The 20955-nt window shown below is 48.6% G+C and overlaps 1 protein-coding gene across 3 annotated transcripts in view; it reads right to left on the reverse strand.

The window, feature by feature from the left end:
* Positions 1–20955, reverse strand: part of CA9 (carbonic anhydrase 9) — a 324823-nt gene that overhangs the window by 15130 nt on the left and 288738 nt on the right. The window contains exons 9-11 of one of the 3 annotated variants that reach the window (XM_069205726.1): positions 11288–11386; positions 9243–9890; positions 4958–5005 (exon numbers count right to left, since the gene is read on the reverse strand). In XM_069205726.1, the coding sequence (XP_069061827.1) occupies positions 4958–5005; positions 9243–9890; positions 11288–11386 (795 nt within the window). The remainder of the gene's footprint in view (positions 1–4957; positions 5006–9242; positions 9891–11287; positions 11387–20955) is intronic. The other 2 variants (XM_069205727.1, XM_069205728.1) reach the window with 2 other exon arrangements.

Genomic DNA, 20955 nt, shown 5'->3' on the forward strand with positions numbered 1-20955 from the left:
CTGTAAGGGCTGGAATGAGCTGTGTTCATCCAATACGGCACATTCCTGTCCTATCCCCCTACGCTGGTGGCGTTTGGGCAGCCTAGTGCCCACACGGGCACCCTTACACAATAGTGCAAGGGTGCCTGTATTGCAGGCAGGATCGTTTTTATGCAGGAAGGGGCACCTTCTTTCTATGTGTGCTGCAGAATGCAGGACACATAGAAATAGGAAAAAACGAGGAGAAATGGAAATATTTCTCCTCGTTACGTCTGCTCTAGGGAGGAATGAGGTTTTGGTGCTGCCCTAGGTTTAGGTGATTAAGTGAAACTGGGAATGCGTCAAAACCCATGGCTGTTGCGTGGGAACAGGCACCTCAACGTCCATGGAACACCCCTCTGATGCAGAGTAAGGCACCGCAGCGAATTCCGCGGCCTTGACTTACTCCATATCTATGAGTCCATGAGAAGCCACGCAGAGGGGCACTGCTTGGCCTCACGGATATGGTTGGGAGGCTCGCTGACGGAGCGTCAGAAACGTGCCTCTGCGGTAGCGCAAGGCTCTCGTAAACATGCCCAAGGTCTTTGAAAAGTAGCAGTGGAGGTAAAACAGGGAGAGGCAGCAGTGTTACCGGCAGAGCTGAAGGATCTGTGCCGCGGCTCAGCACATACAGACCTACAAAGACAATACATGCTTTCCGAAACATGCTGAGCTTTGAGTCCAGTGCCAGTTACATTCAGATCGCCATGTGAGGAAAAAGTATTTTCTTTAAAAATGCTTCTAATAAGCAAAGTTGAGCTGATTGTACACGTAGGTAAAGTTAAAAAAAAAGGCATTTTGAATGAAAAGAAGCATGGTTTATGTGATAATTTATTTTTAATTGTTTCTTAAGACATTTATCTTTATTCACTGTAATCTCTCATCTGCATGTTTGGGTTACACTAAGGGTGTTTGAACACACGAAGGCTGCAGCCAAGGTCTCAGGTAAGTAAAGATGGAATGCGAATGCTTTACTTCTATCAGCACTAGAGGGCGCTGCTTGCCCAATTTTCCCGTTGCTAATGAACCTCACTGAAAAGTGCACTGGTGCTCAGACCTCAGTAGAGGCCCTGGAATGGGGGGGAGGGGGAGTGAAATCTAGAGAGGCTCAGTTAACTATGGGGCAGTCACTGCTGCGAGTTTAGTGCTGATAGGAGGGGCGGTGAGGGGGTGGGGGCACTAGGGCATCAGGGCCAGTGGAATTATGAGACAGGAGAGGGCCAAATTATGCGGCAGGGGTGAGTAAATTATGCGGCAAGAAAACACTAATTATGCATCACATTTTGTCATTTTGTAATAGTATGACTTAATTATTTTGTCATCTTTAAACTTGGTACAATCTCTGCGTGTTGGTTGCCTTACATTAGTACCAATTTAATACCCAAATATAGCAACAAGCAACAGAAAATGCCCAGTCCAGCCCTCACATTTGTAGTAACTTTTGAACCGTTTGCGCTAGGAACACATTTTGTTATTTGAAATCTGCAGATTATGCGGCAGATGAATTATGTGGGAAAAGCGGCAGATCTATAATTATGCGAAAATCGCTGCGGCCCCACAATTGCATAATTGCAGTGGCCCTAGATATGGGGGGCGGCAGTTTGTGGGGGCTGAGGGCATGACGTGCACAGACTAGGTTCTGGAAAGAGGGCTTGGTGACGCAGGCCACCGGACGCATCTCAGCAGCCAACACTGGGGGGCACCGGAGATCCTTCTGATGGGCTCACAGGCGGGCGAGACACTGAAGGCTCGAGCCTGGCTCGGGATCAGCTCAATGTGTTCTTGGGCACTCGGGCCCAAAACGAGCCGAGCTTTCTTGTCGCTACTGCCTGCCACCCACGCTCCACCCTGCGGTCTCAAGAACTTCAAAGTGATAACCTTTGATGTAAGATCACAGACAGAAACAGACCCCCATCTAGTGGCTGAGCTGCACAATGCGAAACAAGTGAACCTGGGATCAATCTCGGCTTGCCTTTTGTAAATTGTGTGATCCTAGGCAACAATTTCATTTCATTGAGCTTCCTTCTTTTCATTACATGTCAGAGCCCCTCCAAGTTCAGGATGTGTGCTATAGAGAAACCTCTAATGTTTATGAAGAACTACTGGGCCATATTTACAGTATCCATGACCCGCCTCCTAGTTCACTAAGAGGGCAGGAATGTTCTGAGATAAGGTTTAAATGCTATCACTTTTAATAAATACCTCAGTCTGGTGATATAATCTGATGCACTAAGGTCAAACATTTCTGCGTGTTAAATAAACACACTTTTTTGATTTTTGGATAGACTAAACAACATTCATACATGATGTTTGTTGCACGATTTATATGCCAAATATTTTCATGGCTCGGCTCGTGCACCTGCTCTTCAGATCCATCCACTCCCTTGGCTCAGCTCTAGCTCGTCTCTCCCTTTTAATTTGTTGGCCCCATGTCCAGGCCTCGGGCCACAGACTCCCGCCTTGGGGTCCGATCTCCTACCCTCGTGATCTATTCAGCCCAAAAACCACTGATGCTAAATCGTCAGACGGCTTCCACAAGTGCAGAATACGGCAACTGGGGTGGTACTCTAGAGTAATAAACCCGGAAGGCTGGTGACCCTGCAATGGCCGTCTGTAGCCACAACGACAGTTTTTAGCTCCGCAGAACAGAAAGTGTAGGGTCGGGGTGCGAAAGAGGGATTGTGGGTTTACCAAGGATGTAAAGGGGCTTTCAACCGGCCCAATGTTTGCGATTGGTTGACTTTACTGTCACTCATTTGTCTACTTCTTGTTCGTTTGTTTGCCCCTGTCCTTTTTGTGTCCCTCCCTCCCCTAAAGCATTGCCAATTGAGATGCGTCCTTCCACTGTTCGCTTTTAGGGAACTACTTTTTGTTTTGTCTTAAGCAGGCCACAAGAGTGCATGTGTTTTCCAGCTGTTTCCCTACTGTTGCTCTCTCGCCTGTCTGCTTCTGCCCCGCACAGGTGCTTCTCCCCCCACTCCATGTTGCTCTCCCCCACTCGTGTTTTCTTTTCTCTTCGGTTTGCTCTTCTACCCTCCTGATTAAAAGAAAACACAAATGCTTTTACTCATTGTTTTTTATTTACTAATCCAACACTGGGATTAATAAATCAAAAAAGAAAAAATAGCATCCACATATTTTTGTAGACTCACTAATCTGTGGTGCACCACCAAACAAATTTACTCTGGTGGCCGCATCATAGTTTTTTAAAATTCTTCTTTAGGCATGCTGCACAGCATCAAGGATGCCCTACAGTGTCACTAAGGCATTGACAAAGCCAATAAGCCACAAAAGCGAGACCTAGCCCTTTGCCAATGCTTGTTAAGCCAGCTTGCTTGGTATTTAGGTGCTTTATGGACAGGACTACTGCATCCCTGAGGTGGATCTCTCACCGTCAAACACTCGGCTTCCTTCAAAGGCCCCAAGAACCGATCTTGGTTGGGAAGGTTTTCTGTTCTAGAGCCAAACTTGGGCTTTCTGCAGGAAGTTATGAAACTTCCAAATACCACTTTCTAGACACTTCCCTCCGTTATCCTGTTCAATCCAACTAACAGACTCACATGCCAAATGCTCAAATTAACTCATATTTCCTTATACTAATCCACCACTAATACTTTTTGCGTTCCAGAGTACTGTGCTACTTGTTGAAAAGCGCTTTGGCGATTCATCAGCCGGTGGTAAGCGCTATATAAATACGATTACAGTTATAGACTCAAGTCCACTTTACCAGGGGTCAGCAAAGCTTTAGAAACTTTCCTATTCACTGAATGATTCCACCACACAGAAGGATTGTGTTGGACTCAGACAATGACAGCTAAATTTTGGCTCAAGAGCGCCTAGAGGCGATTCATTTTGTATAGCGCAGAGATGCAATCACCAACGCTGTTGTGACAGAGAATCGGAGTGCAAAAATCAAAAAACTCTCCAGCTGAGTGAAATGTTTAGAGCCCCAGTTTCAGCTCTCACTGAGGGCCATGGAGTCATGGGTGGACCCCCAAGACATAGCCCGGGCCCCCCAGGGCTGTGGGGTGCAGCAGGAGGTGGCCTCCGTTGTTTGGGAGCCCCACCACTGACGCCGGAGAAGGGCTCATTGATCTGGGATCCGGGCGGATTATAGCAGAGATTCCTTAAAGGATTAGGCCCCATCGGTCTCAGAGGCGCCAAACTGGCAACAAGTTTCAGCTTCCAGGAAGCAAATCCCCGGCGACGGCCACAGCGGCTGCAGCACAGGCCATGTGTGCTGCACCCCACGGTTTCTGCTTCTGGAAGAATGCAACACACATAGAAAAAGGAAGTAATGAGGTGATATGAAGATATTTCTACTCGAGACTCGGCTGGTTCAGGGAGGCATTCCCAGGTAGGAACACCCTTCTGCACAAAGCCTATTCTTGAAGGTATTTTCCTCTTTCTATGTGTGTTGCAGAATGGCATCCTGTTGTAGGTGGTACCTACTATCACTCGTAGCATTTCATCACTGTCCATGCAACGTGACCACCCTCAGATATGAAGGCCTTAGTGGTGCCCCGGGACATACCCTCGTAGGTGCCCCCTGCCTGCGTTCACGCACTGCACATGCGACCAGACATACCCTCGCAGGTGCTTCCTGCCTGCGTTCATGCACTGCACGTGTGACAGGACATACACTCACAGGTGCCCCCTGCCTGCATTCACGCACTGCACATGCGACCTGACATACCCTCCAGGTGCCCCCTGCCTGCGTTCATGCACTGCACATGCGACGGGACATACACTCACAGATGCCCCCTGCCTGTGTTCACGCACTGCACATGCAACCGGACATACCCTCGTAGGTGCCCCCTGCCTGCGTCCACACACTGCACATGCAACAAGACATACTCTCGCAGGTGCCCCCTGCCTGCGTTCACGCACTGCACATGCAACCGGACATACACTCACAGGAAGCGTGGGATGCTCTTACCCCCGTTGTCTGGAATGCTGTTTCTGGATCCTGGAGTCTCCTCAGCATCTGAAAATGAGGATGTGGTACCCTAGTTAGATTTAATCATTACAGACACAATGATGATTGTCAGGATCACATGGAGATCCCCCAAAAAGCTGACTGTGGACAACTGATGCCCCTAAGGAGACTGATCACCATCACATACGTTACCTGTTCACTGGCTGTGCGCATCTCACCTGGGTCAAATATCGGTCCACACACATGGTTCACTGACTGCTCATTCCATCTGCCTGTGCCTGCTCAGCGCTGCAATGCCTGCTCACTGGCTGTGCGCATCTCACCTGGGTCAGATATCGGTCCACGCACAGGGTTCACTGACTGCTCATACCATCTGCCTGCGCCTGCTCAGCGCTGCAATGCCTGCTCACTGGCCGTGCGCATATCACCTGGGTCAGATATCGGTCCACGCACATGGTTCACTGACTGCTCATACCATCTGCCTGCGCCTGCTCAGCGCTACAATGCCTGCTCACTGGCCGTGCGCATATCACCTGGGTCAGATATCGGTCCACGCACATGGTTCACTGACTGCTCATTCCATCTGCCTGTGCCTGCTCAGCGCTGCAATGCCTGCTCACTGGCTGTGCGCATCTCACCTGGGTCAGATATCGGTCCACGCACAGGGTTCACTGACTGGTCATTCCATCTGACTGTGCCTGCTCAGCGCTACAATGCCTGCTCACTGGCTGTGCGCATCTCACCTGGGTCAGATATCGGTCCACGCACATGGTTCACTGACTGCTCATACCATCTGCCTGCGCCTGCTCAGCGCTGCAATGCCTGCTCACTGGCCGTGCGCATCTCACCTGGGTCAGATATCGGTCCACGCACAGGGTTCACTGACTGCTCATTCCATCTGCCTGCGCCTGCTCAGCGCTGCAATGCCTGCTCACTGGCTGTGCGCATCTCACCTGGGTCAGATATCGGTCCACGCACATGGTTCACTGACTGCTCATACCATCTGCCTGCGCCTGCTCAGCGCTGCAATGCCTGCCTATGGCCATGCACACACCATGTAGGTCTGATACATCGCCTTGCAAGCAGCTGAGAATTTGAGTGAAATGTATTTATACTAAAACACTGCAAAACCGTGCTGAATTCCGAACTAAATAATCATTTGCCCAGTGTATTGTATGTTAGAACAATCCTACTACTGACCTGTCACCTAAGCATATGGGGCATATTTGTGGGGACTGGGTGCAGGGGAGCCCAGCAAGTCATGTGCTGCTCTCCCTGTGTGAATGTGAAAGGGCAGGAATGCATTGTATCTATAGCATACGGCACACTATTGTGCTTTGTCCCTGCGCTGGTGCATAATTGGCTGCCTAGCCCCAACGCAGGCACCCTTGCTCTGTGGTGTCTGCTTTGTCAGCTGCATTGTTTTGTGCACGAAGGGAGACCTTTCTGCACAAAAACAATCCTGAGAGGCATTTCCTGTTTCTGTGTGTGCTGCATTCTGGAAAAAGGAAAACACAAAGAGAAATCAGTGATATTTCTTGAAATTACGCCTCCCCCGGGCAGGTGTAAGGTTTTGGCGAATACCCAGGTTAACAGATTCTTGTAAATCTGGGGATGGGTCAACATCCATGGGTGTTGCATGGGAAAACCCACTGCAATGCCCATAGTAGGCTTCCCCGGTGATACTACATATCTATGAAGCCATTCACAGCCACGGAAAGTGGCTTTGTGTGGCCTCATAGATATGATGTGGGGGCCCCGCAGTTGCATCACAAAAAGTGACTCAATGGTGGCACAAGGGGCTCGTAAACATGCCCCATAGTTTTTTTTAACTTAACCTTTAAATATAGGATTTTAATACATCATTTCTAGTACTGAATGACGTTCGCCTTGGAATGATGAAACTCTAATACCTCCCTGATCACAGACTGGTTGCAGCAGAAATGATTCATTGCGCTACCAGCTACAGTGCGCAAACGTCTCTGTACGATATTGCAAACACATCCACCAGTTGATGTGCTGTAAAAGCCATATGTAGAGTTCATCTCAGGGTCTTATTTAGAGTTTGGCGGAGGGGTTGCTCCATCACGAACGTGACAGATATCCGTCCGCCTTATTACGATCTCCATAGGATATAGTGGGTTGGCAATATGGCGGACGGGATATCCGTCACGTTTGTCACGGAGCAACCAACTCCAACAAACTCTATAGCAGGCCCTAAGTGTGCATCAGGGAACAGTGTGAAACTGGCTTCAAACACTGCATTTTTACCAGTAATACAAGTGAAAAGCTTCCAGGAAACCTTCAGAAAATCAGGACAGATGAAGGCCACCACATTGTGACCCGACCAAAAGCCGGCATGATGAAGCCAAGGAGAGGATGTAGAGTAGGAATAGACCCCATGATGTAAGAGCAACAATGTCACCTAAGACACCTCAAGACATGGTCAATCAGAGAAGACATCCTCCTTATTCTTGGTAGACGATCAGAAGCACCAATCATGAGAAGACACCACCGAGCAAGTCACCAATAGGCAACAATAGCACAGAAATAATTTACGCTGACAATCACGGTCCCAAGCCCAGCTCTGCCCGTGCTGCTGCATCGCTCTTGCTTCTGTCTTCTGCTTGCTTTATCCCCCATATCTTGAGTGCCTTCTCCTTGCTTTTCCCTTGTTTTCTCTGCCTTCTCCTACTGTTGTTTGTTTGTCTTCTCCTTGTCTTTCCCTAGTTCTCACTGCTTTCTCCTTGCTTTTTCCAGATTTTTTGTGTGCCTTCTCTTTGCTTTTCCCTTATTTCCACTGTTTTCTCCCTGCTTTTTTACCCATTTTTCACGTGCCTTATCCGTGCTTTTCCCTCGTTTTTGCTGCTTTCACCCTGCTTTTGCCCTGCTTTTTGTGTGTCTTCTTGCTTTTCCTTCGTTTTCAATGCTTTCTCCTTGCTTTTCCCTATTTTTAACTACTCTTACCTTTCTTTTTCTGCCATTTTTATGTGCATTCTCCTTGCTTTTCCCCTGTTTTTCTGTGTGCCTTCTCCTTGCTTTTCACTGCTTTTTCCTTGCTTTTTCTGCCATTGTTTGTGTTCATTCTCCGGGCTTTTCCCTTGTTTTCACTGCTTTCTCTTTGATTTTTCTGCTGTTTTTGTGCGCCTTCTCCTTGTTTTTCCCTCGTTCTCACTGCTTCCTCTTTGCTTTCACCCTGTTTTTTCGTGCCTTCTCCTTGCTTTTCCCTCACTTTTTGTGTGACTTCTCCTTGCTTTATCCTCGTTTTTGTGTGCCTTCTACTTATTTTTACCTCATTTTATGTGTGGCTTTTTCTTGGTACCGCCATTTTTTGTGTGCCTTCTCCTTGCTTTTCCCTTGCTGTTCCTGCATGCTGCCTTCTATTTCCTGCCTAGCCCTGTCCACCGCCTCCCAGTGCCTCTCATTCCTCCCAGGACCTACTTAATGGAGGCCGCAGCAAGACGCCACTGAGCAGGTCCCTGGCCCAGCTCTTCCTGTGCAGCTTCATTGCTTCTTCTTTTGGCTCTTCCTTGCTTTTCCCCCTGTTTTTGAATGCCTTCTATTTGCTTTTCCCTTGTTCTCGCTGCTTTCTCCTTGCTTTTCCCTGAATTTGTGTGTGTCTTCTCATTGCTTTTCCATTGGCTTCATTGTTTTCTTCTTTTACCCCCATTTTTGTGTTGCTTTTCCCCTTGTTTTTTGTGCACCTTCGCCTTGCTTTTTCCCCTTGCTTTTTGTGCGCCTTCGCCTTGCTTTTTCCCCTTTTTTTTTTTGCGCCTTCGTCTTGCTTTTTCCCCTTGTTTTTGTGCACCTTTGCCTTGATTTTCCTGCATTTTCACTGCTTTCTCCTTGCTTTTCCCTTGCTGCTCCCCCATGCTGCCTATTATATTGCTTCTCCTGCCTAGCCCTGCCCACCGCTTCCCAGTGCCTCTTCCTCCTGCCAGGATCTACTTAATGGAGGCAGCAGAGTGACCCCACTGAGCAGGTCCCATGCCTAGCTCTCAGCGTGCTGCTGCATCATTCCTGCTTCCGTCATCTCATTGCTTTTTCAGCACCATTAGACCCTCACGGGTGATTTTATGCACTTTAGAAACCCTTGATTGTTTGATTGACTGATTGACGAATGAGCCACCCTGCAAGAAGCATCCATGAGACTATGTCCAAGCCTAGGACAAGGGAAGCTGATGTCTCGCTTAATGCATAGAGTAGGATTGAGCTAAAGATTGAGTAAAAAGGTTTAAGATACAGAAAGCCACAGGGATGTTACAAAATATGAAAAGAAAAATACCTTCATCTGAGGGGTCACCATCAATACCTCCGTCTGGGTGGAGTCCACCAACAATGTCACCTTGATGGTCTCCTCCAATGCCCTCTGCTTCTTGGTCTCCATCAGTACTGTCCACTGCGTGGTCTACACCGGTACTTTCCGCTGGGTGGACTCTACCAGCATTGTCTTCTGGGTGATCTTCATCAGTATCTTTCTCTGGGTGAACTCCACCTGTTGAGTCATCTGGGTGGTCTCCATCTGTACCTTCATCTGGGTGCTCTCCATCAGTCCCTTGTTTTGGGTGGGCTCCACCAGTAGTGTTCTCTGGGTGGACTTCACCATTGCCTTCTTCTCGGTGGTCAACAACAGTGTGTTCCTTTGGGTGGTCTCCACCAGTAACAATATCTGTGTGTTCCTCACCAATGCCTTCCTCTGGGAGGTCGGTACCAGTATCTTTCCCTGGGTGGTCTCCACCACTAGTGTTATCTATTTGATTTCCACCAGGCCCTTCCTCTGTGAGGTCTGCACCAATGTTTTCCCCTGGGTTGTTTTGTCCAGTAGCATCTTTTGTGTGGTCTTCTCCAGTGGCTTCCTCTGGGTGTTGACCACTACTACCTTCCCCTGGAGGTATGCCACCATGAGTAGGAGTCACAGGTAGAGGACCAGAGGCTGCGAGAACATCAATGTGTTTCAAACATAACAGCATATCCCAACAGTGGCACAAAGCACATGAGGAATCAGTAAATATGGCAGAGACATGCTGCCTATAAACCAGAGCCCAATGAACCACAGCAGAGGAGTACTGTTACATTGCCTGTACACCTGATCCTGTGAGTGTGTTCTGAGCAACTCAGAGGCAAAGTATGGGTGGTAACCACTTCCAGGTAGTTCACTTTGGAACTTCCTAAAACAATTTCATACGTTATTGATTGTTCTCCCCACCAGGAGGTGCGTAAACCAGGCATCTGTCCAATGAAGAGGTGTTCAGTGTGAAAGCACTCCTCGGCCCTGGGTCTAGGTAAACGCTTGCATTTATTGAGAAGCTTCTTACTTGGAGGACTTCCTTTGAGGAGAAGCCACAAATTAAAAGAGGTCACCACATTTATGATCACGCAGATGATCACATGAAGAACACCAAATCACACAATCACCGAAAAAACACCACATTAACACTCACAGCACAAAGTAAAAGGAAGTTTAAGGAACTTCACCAAAGCAAAGATTGCTGAACTTCTGCACATCCAGCAGTCACCTTGATTATTTCCTGAACATGCCACCACACTGCGAGCCAGAAGAATAGAGGCCAGGCCAAAAATAAGTCCAGCCTCGGCAGCTGGAGGCCATATGATCTTATACCTTCCTCAGGAGCTCTGCTATGATTTTCCTCTGCACGGTCTCTATCTAGAGCAGAAGTCACGGACCCAGGGCCTGGATAATATTAACATATCACATGGCTATTAGAAGATAAGCCATGAGGTCATGTGGCCTCATTGACATTTCTCAGATCTCTGCAGAAGCCCAGGAGTACATTAATTATGTTCCTAACTCTCCACAACTCCACCACAAGGAACATTGCACAGTGTGATGCACTCTTCAGAGTCGGTACATGAGTCTCGAAGAAAGCCTGAGTGATCTGTCCAGCCAAGGCTTGTTCCTTAAGTTCAACTCAAGCACTTTAATCATGCAAGAAGGTTCCATGGCCCATATGCATTAGGAAATGAAGTGAAGGAATCAGTCTGTGATATGGTGATTGCAAGGTGGCCAGACAAATCTAGGTTAATTTATGAAGCAAACACTCAATCCCATTGGAACGTGTGAAGAGACAGATCCCTGTGCAAAGCACGACAAGGTTATACCATCTCAGACCACCACTGAAGTAGGAAGACACAAAAGCACCTAGGATCATCAACCACTGCAAGAAGCCACAAAGGTAATCAGCATAGTGGTAGAACAGACAGCAAGACGTAACATCACAAAGCACAAGTGATCTCTCCTGTGAGGAGCGCCCAAAGGACAATCAGCCCACGCCACCAAGGTGCCGGTGCGAGCAAGGAGCAATACTATACCTGCCTCGGGATGAGTGCCTGGATGAGCGACTGGCTTTCCATCTGATGGATCACTGCCAGGGGCAGGTGACACAGGAGAAGATCCAGTGTCTGCATGTCCTTGAAGATGCATTAAATGACCATTGGCAAATGTAATGGTTTACGGTTACCACACAACAAGCACTGTTCATCCCAAACCCTGGCTTCCCAGCCACAAGCACCACAGAAGTCTTCACAGTTCAGACTGATTAATATCCAGACAGCAATAACAGATGGAAACCAAAAACAGAAGCCTTGAGATTGCAGTGAGTGGACCTGGCTGTCTTCTGGGTTCTTCTGAGGCTCACCTCGTTGATTCGAATTGTGACGTCATGCGTTACCGCATGTGTGAGATCACGAACAATGCATTGACTGCGACGGGTTGTTGTGTAGTTCATCACAGAAAGCACATTTCATTGGGTGTAGGTTGTACACATAATCTTACTGAGGTTCAATATAGAAATTCGTATTTTTCACAAGTGACCAAATTTTTTTTGTTTGAATAAAGAACCATAACTGTTTCAACAAAGCTTTGCTGATTAATTGCTTTCTTAAAAGTTTGTTTTGGCATTTGGTCACGTGCTGTGAGCACTGGACACATAGTGGTAAGAGTCCGCCACCCTCTAGCAGTGCCATCCAGCCATAGCCGCCTGCTGTGCCTTGCCAGCCCTAGATGAGGGTAGTACCTTCACACATGGCTCGTGCCCATTCTTCAGTGCCATGGACACGGGGTGGGTGGGGCCAGGCCTATGGCCCCACCTGACTAATGCTCCCTCCACTGCAGTTAAACAAAGGCCAGGCACAGCAAGCACTAGGAGCAGGGCACACTCTTCGGTTACCCCTAAATCCAGCCCCCTTCTCCTCACTGAAAGCTGTACACAACCTCCAGCACTGGGCTCTGGTTACAGGGCCCTCATTTACGGGGATCCGGCATAGGGCAGTTCAGGATCTCACCTTGCAGGGCTGCCCTAAGCCAAAGTGAAAGGGCAGGAGTGTGCCATATTTATGTCATGCAGCGCATTCCTGTCCTTTCCTCCTGCGCTGGTTTTGGCAGCCTAGCGTCAATGCAGACACCCCTGCAGCATGGTGCAAAGCTGCCTGCGTTGCATGCAGGATTTTTTTTGTGCACCTTCCTGCACAAAAACAATCTAGAGAGGTGTTTCCCTCGTTCTGTGTGTGCTGCAGAATGCAGGACACATAGAAAGATGAAAAAAATGAGGAGAAGTAGAGATATTTCTCCTCCTTACGCCCGCTCTGGGGAGGCGTAAGGCTTTGGTTGAGAGACTCGTGTAAATCTGGAGATGCGTCAAAACCTCTGGGTGCTGCATGGGCAAACCCACTGCAGCGCCCATGGAGAGCCCCCGGCACAGAGTATGACAACACAGTGACTTGCGCTGCCTGGCCCTACTCCATCTCTATGAGGTCTTTCTAAGCAACACAAATAGATATGATTTTGTAGCCTGCGCCACAGGAGCGTCACAAGAAGTGATGCTCCAGCGGTGAAGGGGCTCATTCATATACCCCTGAGGGGGCCGCTGCCTTGTGCTCAGAGACCACTGTACAACACCTTCAAATGGGAGCAGTGCTCACAAGCCTCACACTCCATCCCCTTCAACCAGAGGATCACTGCCTTCAGCTGTGCACAGCAGCCACTGCTCAATGGGTGTTGACTCTGGCTAAACCGCGCCCTCAGTTCCCCTGTTGTTTCTGTCTGCGGTGCACAGGCCTTGCTTGTGTCCAGCCCTGAGGCCACCAACTTATGCTCCTCTCCTCATTGCCTTCATCCATGCACAGTGGACACGGTGTGTTGCCTTTGGGAGGCCACTTGGCCAGCCCTCTATCCATGCTCTGCATGGTCCTTGGCCATGTGCAGAGGGCAATGGTGCAGGCCAGTCGCCCTCTCCTCAGTGCTTTTGCCCATGTCCTAAGCCTATCTCCCCTCTCCTTAGTGGTCTCTGCACATGGTTGTTGATGCAGGACACGGCCCAGTCCAAAGTGCAAGCCCATTAACAAGGCCCCATATTGGGTCGACCTCTCGCCAGAGCCTCCCACAGTCTTCAGCTGTGCACAGTGGCATGGGCCGCTGCACATGGCTGCCTTGGGCCACAACCTGGGTCAGGTTGACTCGTACCTAGTTCCTCTCTCAGTGCTCAATGCACACGGCCTTCGATGCAGGACATGCCACTAACCAAAGAGAACAAATACTATGCAAGGCCTTAGGCCCTGAACTGTTGGCACTGGGGGGCATTTTTATGGCCAAGTGTTGCAGCACAGCAAGCCCCCTCGCTGTGCTGCACTATGTGACAGGGAAAGGGCAGGAATGCACCATATTCAAGCCAATACAATGCATTCCTGTCCTTTCCCCTGCGCTGGGGCACAATGGGTTGCCTAGCGCCAATGCAGGCATCTTTGCTCCATGGGGCCCCTTCCTGCTCATAAACAGTCCCCTGGGGCGTTTTCTCTTTCTATGTGTGCTGCAGAATGGACTAGACTCATTCCTGTTGTGCAAGATGCTGTGTGTTCCATCATAGAAGTTCTAAATGTACAGAAAATCCTAAGTGTAGTGATTATGGAGCTGCTATTTATTTGGTTGCTGCACATCTCGTATTGACCAACTTCAAAGAGTCCAAAATGTGTCTCTAGGTTGCTTCATGGGGGGCAAGATATGGGATGGCTTCTCTTATCTTCAGTAGCCAGCGGGAAATCTCATGTACAACTCTGATTCATTAAATTCAAGAGGTTGTGGACCCATCCTCTGTGGGTAGAATAGAAAAAGACCTTCTACAAACCCTGATAGACCTTAGACATGGAGAGGAGTGTGAGGGTTGTGCATTAGTCCGGTTCCGTCACAGCCTAGATGAAAGATGAGTGCAGTTCCTCTGATGTGGAATCTGGTTGGCTGAGGCGAGCTCCGAGCCAGGCAGAACCTACCACTCCCATCAGCGGCGGGTGATTACACTCACTGTATAACCTGCGCTTCCCTTGGGTAGCTTGGCACTGAGAAATAAGACTTATCACAGGGGCAGTGTGTAAAGCATTGGCACAGCATTTTCACACATTTAAACACTTTTATATAGCCTTGTTGGCCAGGGCCACAAAGGGAAACCAATGTTAAACGTAATACACTCTTGGCAAGAATCAACGTGTTTGGCAACACCGTCGTGCAGTGTTGTTAATCACAGGCAGTCACTCCCACGCACTCAATCAGCACCGATACCCATGCTACGGATATCAGGCAGGTTTGTATGGCATGCCCTCGCTCACACATGCACACACAGCACCCTAATGCGGTGCACTGATATCCAGCAGATCAGTAGATTTTATACTCACAAACCACTTGTAAACCCTGTGGCCCAAAAACCTCCTCCACCCGTCAGCCAACCTCGACTACCCCAGCACCTATGGACAGGAGTTGAAGTAAATCTTCCTTCCCTCAGACACTAGGCTGATCCCGGTCAGAGTCACACTTATTCAGGGTCCCAGGGTGAAAAGGTGGGGGGATAGATCATGGATAGGTTCAGGCGGCAGTTGATAAATTGAGGTTTGGCCACCGCTCAGGAAGTTCAATCGAAGGTCGCCCCACTGTGCCTTCAGGAACTTGCCTAGTTCTTCGAGGCACAGGGTCAGAATACCACGTCTTGTGACCTGCTTCCAATCGCTCTTAGAGACATTCTGTAGCCCACTCACTTACTCTCACCACTCCGGCCTGTTCCGTCAATATGATCTGGTAACAAGGGGTTGTCCGGCCAGGTGAGGAGATGGCAGTTAGTCCGCCACACCGAGGGTACCAAAAGTAGCAATTGATAAGTGAAAGATGCGCAGGCCACACATTGAACAAAGTTGCACCCAGGCAATTCGGGCACTCAAGAACACAAGTTTGCTCCCCCTCTCCTCCCTGGAAGTGAGGCACAACGTTGAGTGCACAATGGTAGGAGTCGCACCAGACAGTTCTGATCCAACATGGTGCAGAGCAGCAAATTCACCACCTCAGGGGAAATGAGGTACAAAATCAGGTACAAGCCACACCTGACAGTTCCGGTCACATTATTGAAGAGTTACCAATTCGATACCTCCCTGGAAATGAGGCATAACGTCTGGAGTGCAGTAAGTTGGATTGCACCAGATAATTTTGGTCACACACAAAGAGTTACCAATTCTGTTCATGCCTGGACATGAGGCACAAAGTCTGGTGAGCGGTGACTTGAGTTGCACCAGACAATTCCGGTCACACAACCGAAGAGTTACCAATTCTGCACCTCCTGAAAATGAGGCACAAAGTCTGGTGAGCGTTGACTTGAGTTGCACCAGACAATTCCGGGCACACACACAGGCGCATGTTCAGATGTGCCACACGAGGTAGAATGCGGCACTGATGCGGGTAGGCCCCCACCTCCGAAGGTCACAACCTCTAAATTAGACCATGCATGCAATAGGCATACAGTTGGTGTCTTGCATGAGAAAAATGCGCCATGATCGATGAAATAGGCCAGGCGGGATCCCAAAACCAGTGAATCCGCTCACAACCAACAATACGCTTTTGCGTGTCAGGGCTTCACAATGCAGGGCCACACTGCTTTAATGCGGGCAATTCATTTGTGGCTGTGCACCAGGAAATCAGGTCTTCAGGCAGAATACCTGGTAACAGGCTTATACCGCCACTACCAGGTGGGATGCACCAGACAATGTGGGCACTGTCCCTGAGAACTCTATCAGAGAACAGGGACAAGCCAAAAAGCCCTTGGAGAGCACACTTCAGGGTGCCACACAGCAGCAGGCAATCAGCCCGGGCCAGCCACTATTCAGGAGGGGTATGCGGTCCCTTCCAATGGCAACAATGCCTCCTCATGCACAACAGATTCCTCTTTCAATGTGCGCCACGCAGTCCCATATCTCCAGTCCTGTGTCCCCACAAGCGTATCTCTTCTTTGATGCAGTGTTGCACCAGTAGTTATACCAGTGTGTGCTTTTGAAGTTGGGGGTAGTTCAGAAGGTTCCCCTTTGAACCACAGATGTCTCCCTTAAATTTCAGTCTTCAGTGGGGCCATGGAATGCAGATCTTGATCTTTACTGGGGCCATGATCGGGCTCAGAGAGGCCAAGCGTCAAAACCTCTCCCTCCAATCTATCCAGCCAGACCCACAAAGGTAGAGATCTGTCATTCCAGTTGCATACCCAAGGTTTATAGCTGTTGCTGCGTAATGGACAGATGTGCTCCCGCAGCCTCCAGTGTCGATTAGAGTCAAACTGAAATGCACACAAAGCATTTTAGAGAATAGAAATGGCCATTTTCTAGAGTGTCATTTCTACAATGTTATTGACAACCCCACCTTTCCGACAGGAAGGGCTTTCAATGGGTATTCTTCACTCGTTGGACATAAGGCCCCTTCCAAACACAAGCCAGCAATGGCAGGCAGGGCACATGTTTCAGAACACCGTAGGGGCCAGTGCGCACACACAGGTCTGTTATGGCAGGCTGGACACATGTTTAAAAACACCATAGGTGCGTCTGTGCACATGGCCTGCTATGATAGGATGGACACATGTTTAAGGACATCATAGGTGCACGTGCATAAACACAGGTGAGCGCCACATCTTAACATATGTAGGAAAGGTGTGTGCACTTTCACACTGTACTTACAATGAGAAAGTGCCCAGAGCCCTAAGTCCACTGAGAGAATCACCAAAACCTAAAAAAAAAGCCAAAAAGGTTTGGAGAAACACCATCTCAGCGTGTAAGGTCTAACACTCAACTAACCACCAATCAACCAACAAATCAATTAATTAAGCAATAAACTGATTAACTATTAATTAATCATTCTACCAGTTATTCAATCATCCCCTCAATTAATCAATCAATCAATTGATCAATTAATTACCAAATCAGTCAATTGATCACCTCACCAATCAACTCGTCAATGTCATCAAACTATCAATGAATGAATAAATCACCCAATTATTCAATCAGTCCATCATCATTCAATCATCAATTAACCAATTAAACAAATATTCAACCAAATAATTGATCAATGGTCATTCAATCAATATTCAATCAACAATCAATCAGCTATTTAATAAATCGATTGGTGATTCGATTAAGTTGAAGAAAACACAGCATTGCAAAGGTCCTGTCGTTTCTATAGCTCCTCTAAGTACTATAATTCCCATTGCATTGTTGCACTATAACAGGCACTTTCAACCCACCGCCATCTTGTCATCTGATGTAGTACTTTGCACCCTCAGCCTGGCCGGGCGAGTAAGCGCGTGTTTTGAGGTTGGATTAGACAACCAAGCACTGCAGATTTAGTGGACTCAGCTTTCTACTGCACCCCACCTATCAAGTCTTAAAGGTGTGTTCACATTCTTCCCATGACAAGAGCTTTATCAACTTTCACGCAACGCGCGGAAGCAAGCAAAGTTACTGCGCTGCGTGAACGGGAGAGAGCTGAAAGTGCCACACCTACTCAGCCATGCTGCTCTTCAGCTCCCGCCTAACACTGGCACATTGTGCCCACCTGGCACCAAAGCCGGCACCCTTGTACCATAATGCAAGGGTGCCCACGCTAAACAATCTTGTAAGGCAATTTCCTCTTTCTATGTGTGATGTACAATGCATCACGCATAGAAAGAAGAAGTAATGAGGAGAAATAAAGATATATTTCTCCTTGTTACGCCTCACTGGGGAAGATGTAGCTTTTTGACGCATCCCTAGGCTTACTAGCTTTAGTAAATCTGAGAATGCAAAAAAATCCATAGGAGGATGTGTGGGAACGCCTATGCTCCACCCATGGAACACCTCCCATATGCAGTGGTGTGACGCAACACAGCGCAAGGGGCTGCATTGCACTACATTTTCTTTACCAAGGTGGTGCAAGTAAGCCCTTACGCTGCTTAGTAAATACCAACTAACATTTTGCATCATGGACGTGCCATAAAATGCAATCACAATGCAAAATGTTAGCAAATTTGGGCCGTGCTCCGTAGCTGCTGTCTAACGTTTCGTTTAGCATCACGGCTTCTACCTTCCACTTGAACCACTAGAGAAATTGTATAAAAGAGAATCAAAGTAAATTCAGCCTTGTATGCGTCAACACCGCTCTGGCTGTGCCAGGCGTGGCTGGAACTGCAGGGCAGCCTTTGTGTTGCTTTCAGACACCTATCAGTCAATATTTGTTGACCCCTTCCCTCCTCTGCACTGGGGGTGTCCTCTGTGCCAGGCAGCGGCGTATCTCAGCGGCACCTGAAAGGACTGCCCAGCCCTGTGTACACACAGTGTCACTGAGTCAACACTGCCTCCTGTCCAAGCTTGGCAGGACAGGCATTGTACCCTGCACTCAGGCCTTACTCACCTCAGGTAGGAGTGAGGAAACATGCTACGTACTCGAGAGCCCAGTCAGGGTGGCACCAGCACTGTTTGTAAACTGTGAGGAGGGGACCTTTCACCAGGCTCCTGTGATGTTTACATTTTGTATCAATGAGATCCCGTAGGTGCTGATGAGGCGTCAAGCCTGCTGGTCCACCCAGGCCTCACCCCGTTCCTTGTCACATCATGGGCCACTGGATTGCCTTTCTCCGCCCACCCCCAAGTGAGTCAGTGAGTGACTGGGGGGATATTGATGAGAAGGGTAGCCTCGTACTTGCACCACTCAACATGGTGCATGCACGACTCAACTCCAAAATGCCATTTATTTAGCCACACAAGTCCATCTTGAGTGACCCTGAGTGGCTTGGTAAATCCAGAGTAAGGCAACCCAGCACAAGAAGCTGCATTCCATTACTCTTCCCCAGGGAAGAGTTCCATGTGTGGAGTGTGAGCGTTCCCATGCAACATCCATGGATTCTGATGCAATCCCGGATTTACCAAAAATGGAAGACCTAGGAATGCGCTAAAATGCTATGCCTTCCCAGGTGCCCCTTCCTGCACAAAAAGAATGCTCTTACAATGCCGGTACCCTTGCGCCATGGTGCACAGGTACTTGTGTTGGTGCTAGGCAGACAAAGGAGTGCCAGTGCGGGGAGAAGGCAGGAATGCACCGTATGCTTTTAAATATGGTGCATTCCTGCCCTTTTCCTGCCACGCAGCGCAACAAGTTGACTTGCTGTACTGCGTGAGTTTTCCATAAATATGTCTCTGGGTGTTTAGTACAAGCTGTCGTATTGCACGGTGTCTGAGTTATCTCAGATTCAAAGATGGCCGGGGTTGGAATGGATTAGAAGATAACACTGGGCACCAAAAAATTAGAGAATCAGGTAGCTAGAACAAGAAGTGCCCCACATTTTCAAACCTGTGCAAGTTTGAACTTGTAAACACACGGGCACATTTGTCACCTTTCCACACAGAGCAGCAAGCCACCTTGCTCTGCTGCACTGCGCTACATGAAAGGGCAGGAATGGGCCATATTTAACATAATACGGTGCATTCCTGTCCTTTCCATGCACTGGTGCCCTTTTGGCTACCTAGCACTAACACAGGCACCTTTCCACTGTGGTGCAATGGTGTCTGTGTTGTAGACAGAATTTTTTGTGCAGAAAGGGACTCCTTCTTAAACAATAACAATCCTCTGATGCATTTTCTTCTTTCTATGTGTGCTGCAGAATGCAACACATATAGAAAGAGGAAAGAACAAGGAGGTATGAAGATATATCTCCCTTTTACGCCTCACGTGGGAAGGAGTACCATTTTGATGCACTGCCACATCTACGAAGTGTTGGTAAATCTGGGAATGAGCCAACATTCGTGGGTGGATGCATGGTAACACCCACAATCAAGCCAATAAACTGCTCCCTGGGACAGAGTAATGCAACCCAGTGATTTGCATTACTCCACATTTATCAAGCCACTCTGGGCCATGCAAAGTGGATTTGCGTGGCTTGATAAATCTAACTTAGGTTTTGTGTCACCCTTGCACCCCTTGCGTGGCACAAGGGTGGTGCAAAACCTTTGATAAATGGCGCACCGTGAATCGGGAGACAGAATGCGTTTGAGCTTGCTGCAGGTGCTGTTTGTGGTAATATCAGGGAAATTAACAGTAAAAACCAACCTACAGACCATAAAACAGGCCCACAAACAACCACAAATCAGCCCACACTCTGAGCTGTCAGACCAGCCCTGTTGGGTACTACCAGGTTTCCCTAAACTGAGGGCATCCTCAGGTGTTTGGTGTGCCCTTGCAGAAAGAACAGATATTAGCAAATGGCGGCTCCTCTGTAGCTCTCTCCTGGTGTAAGACACACAGCGGACTGAAGGTCACATAGGGGATGGACTGTGTTCTCCTGGGAGAGTACACACGGTGGACTGAAGGTCACATAGGGGATGGACTGTCCTCTCCTGGTGGAAGACACAAGGCGGCCCCACTGATGGTCAAGTAGGGGATGGACTGTGCTCTCCTGGTGAAGAACACATGGCGGCCTGAAGGTGACGTAGGGGAACGGACTCCTGGTGGAGGGCACATGGCGGCTCCACTGAAGGTCATATATGGGATGGACTGTGCTCTCAATGTGGAGGACACAGGATGGCTCCCCTGAAGGTCATGGAAGGTCACATAGGAAGTAAACTGTAGTCTCCAGGTGGAGGACACATAGCAGACTGAAGGTCACATAGGAAGTAGACTGTGCTCTCCAGGTGGAGGTCACATGGCAGACTGAAGGTCACAT

Source organism: Pleurodeles waltl, chromosome 1_2 (assembly GCF_031143425.1).
Source record: "Pleurodeles waltl isolate 20211129_DDA chromosome 1_2, aPleWal1.hap1.20221129, whole genome shotgun sequence".
Lineage (NCBI taxonomy): Eukaryota > Metazoa > Chordata > Amphibia > Caudata > Salamandridae > Pleurodeles > Pleurodeles waltl.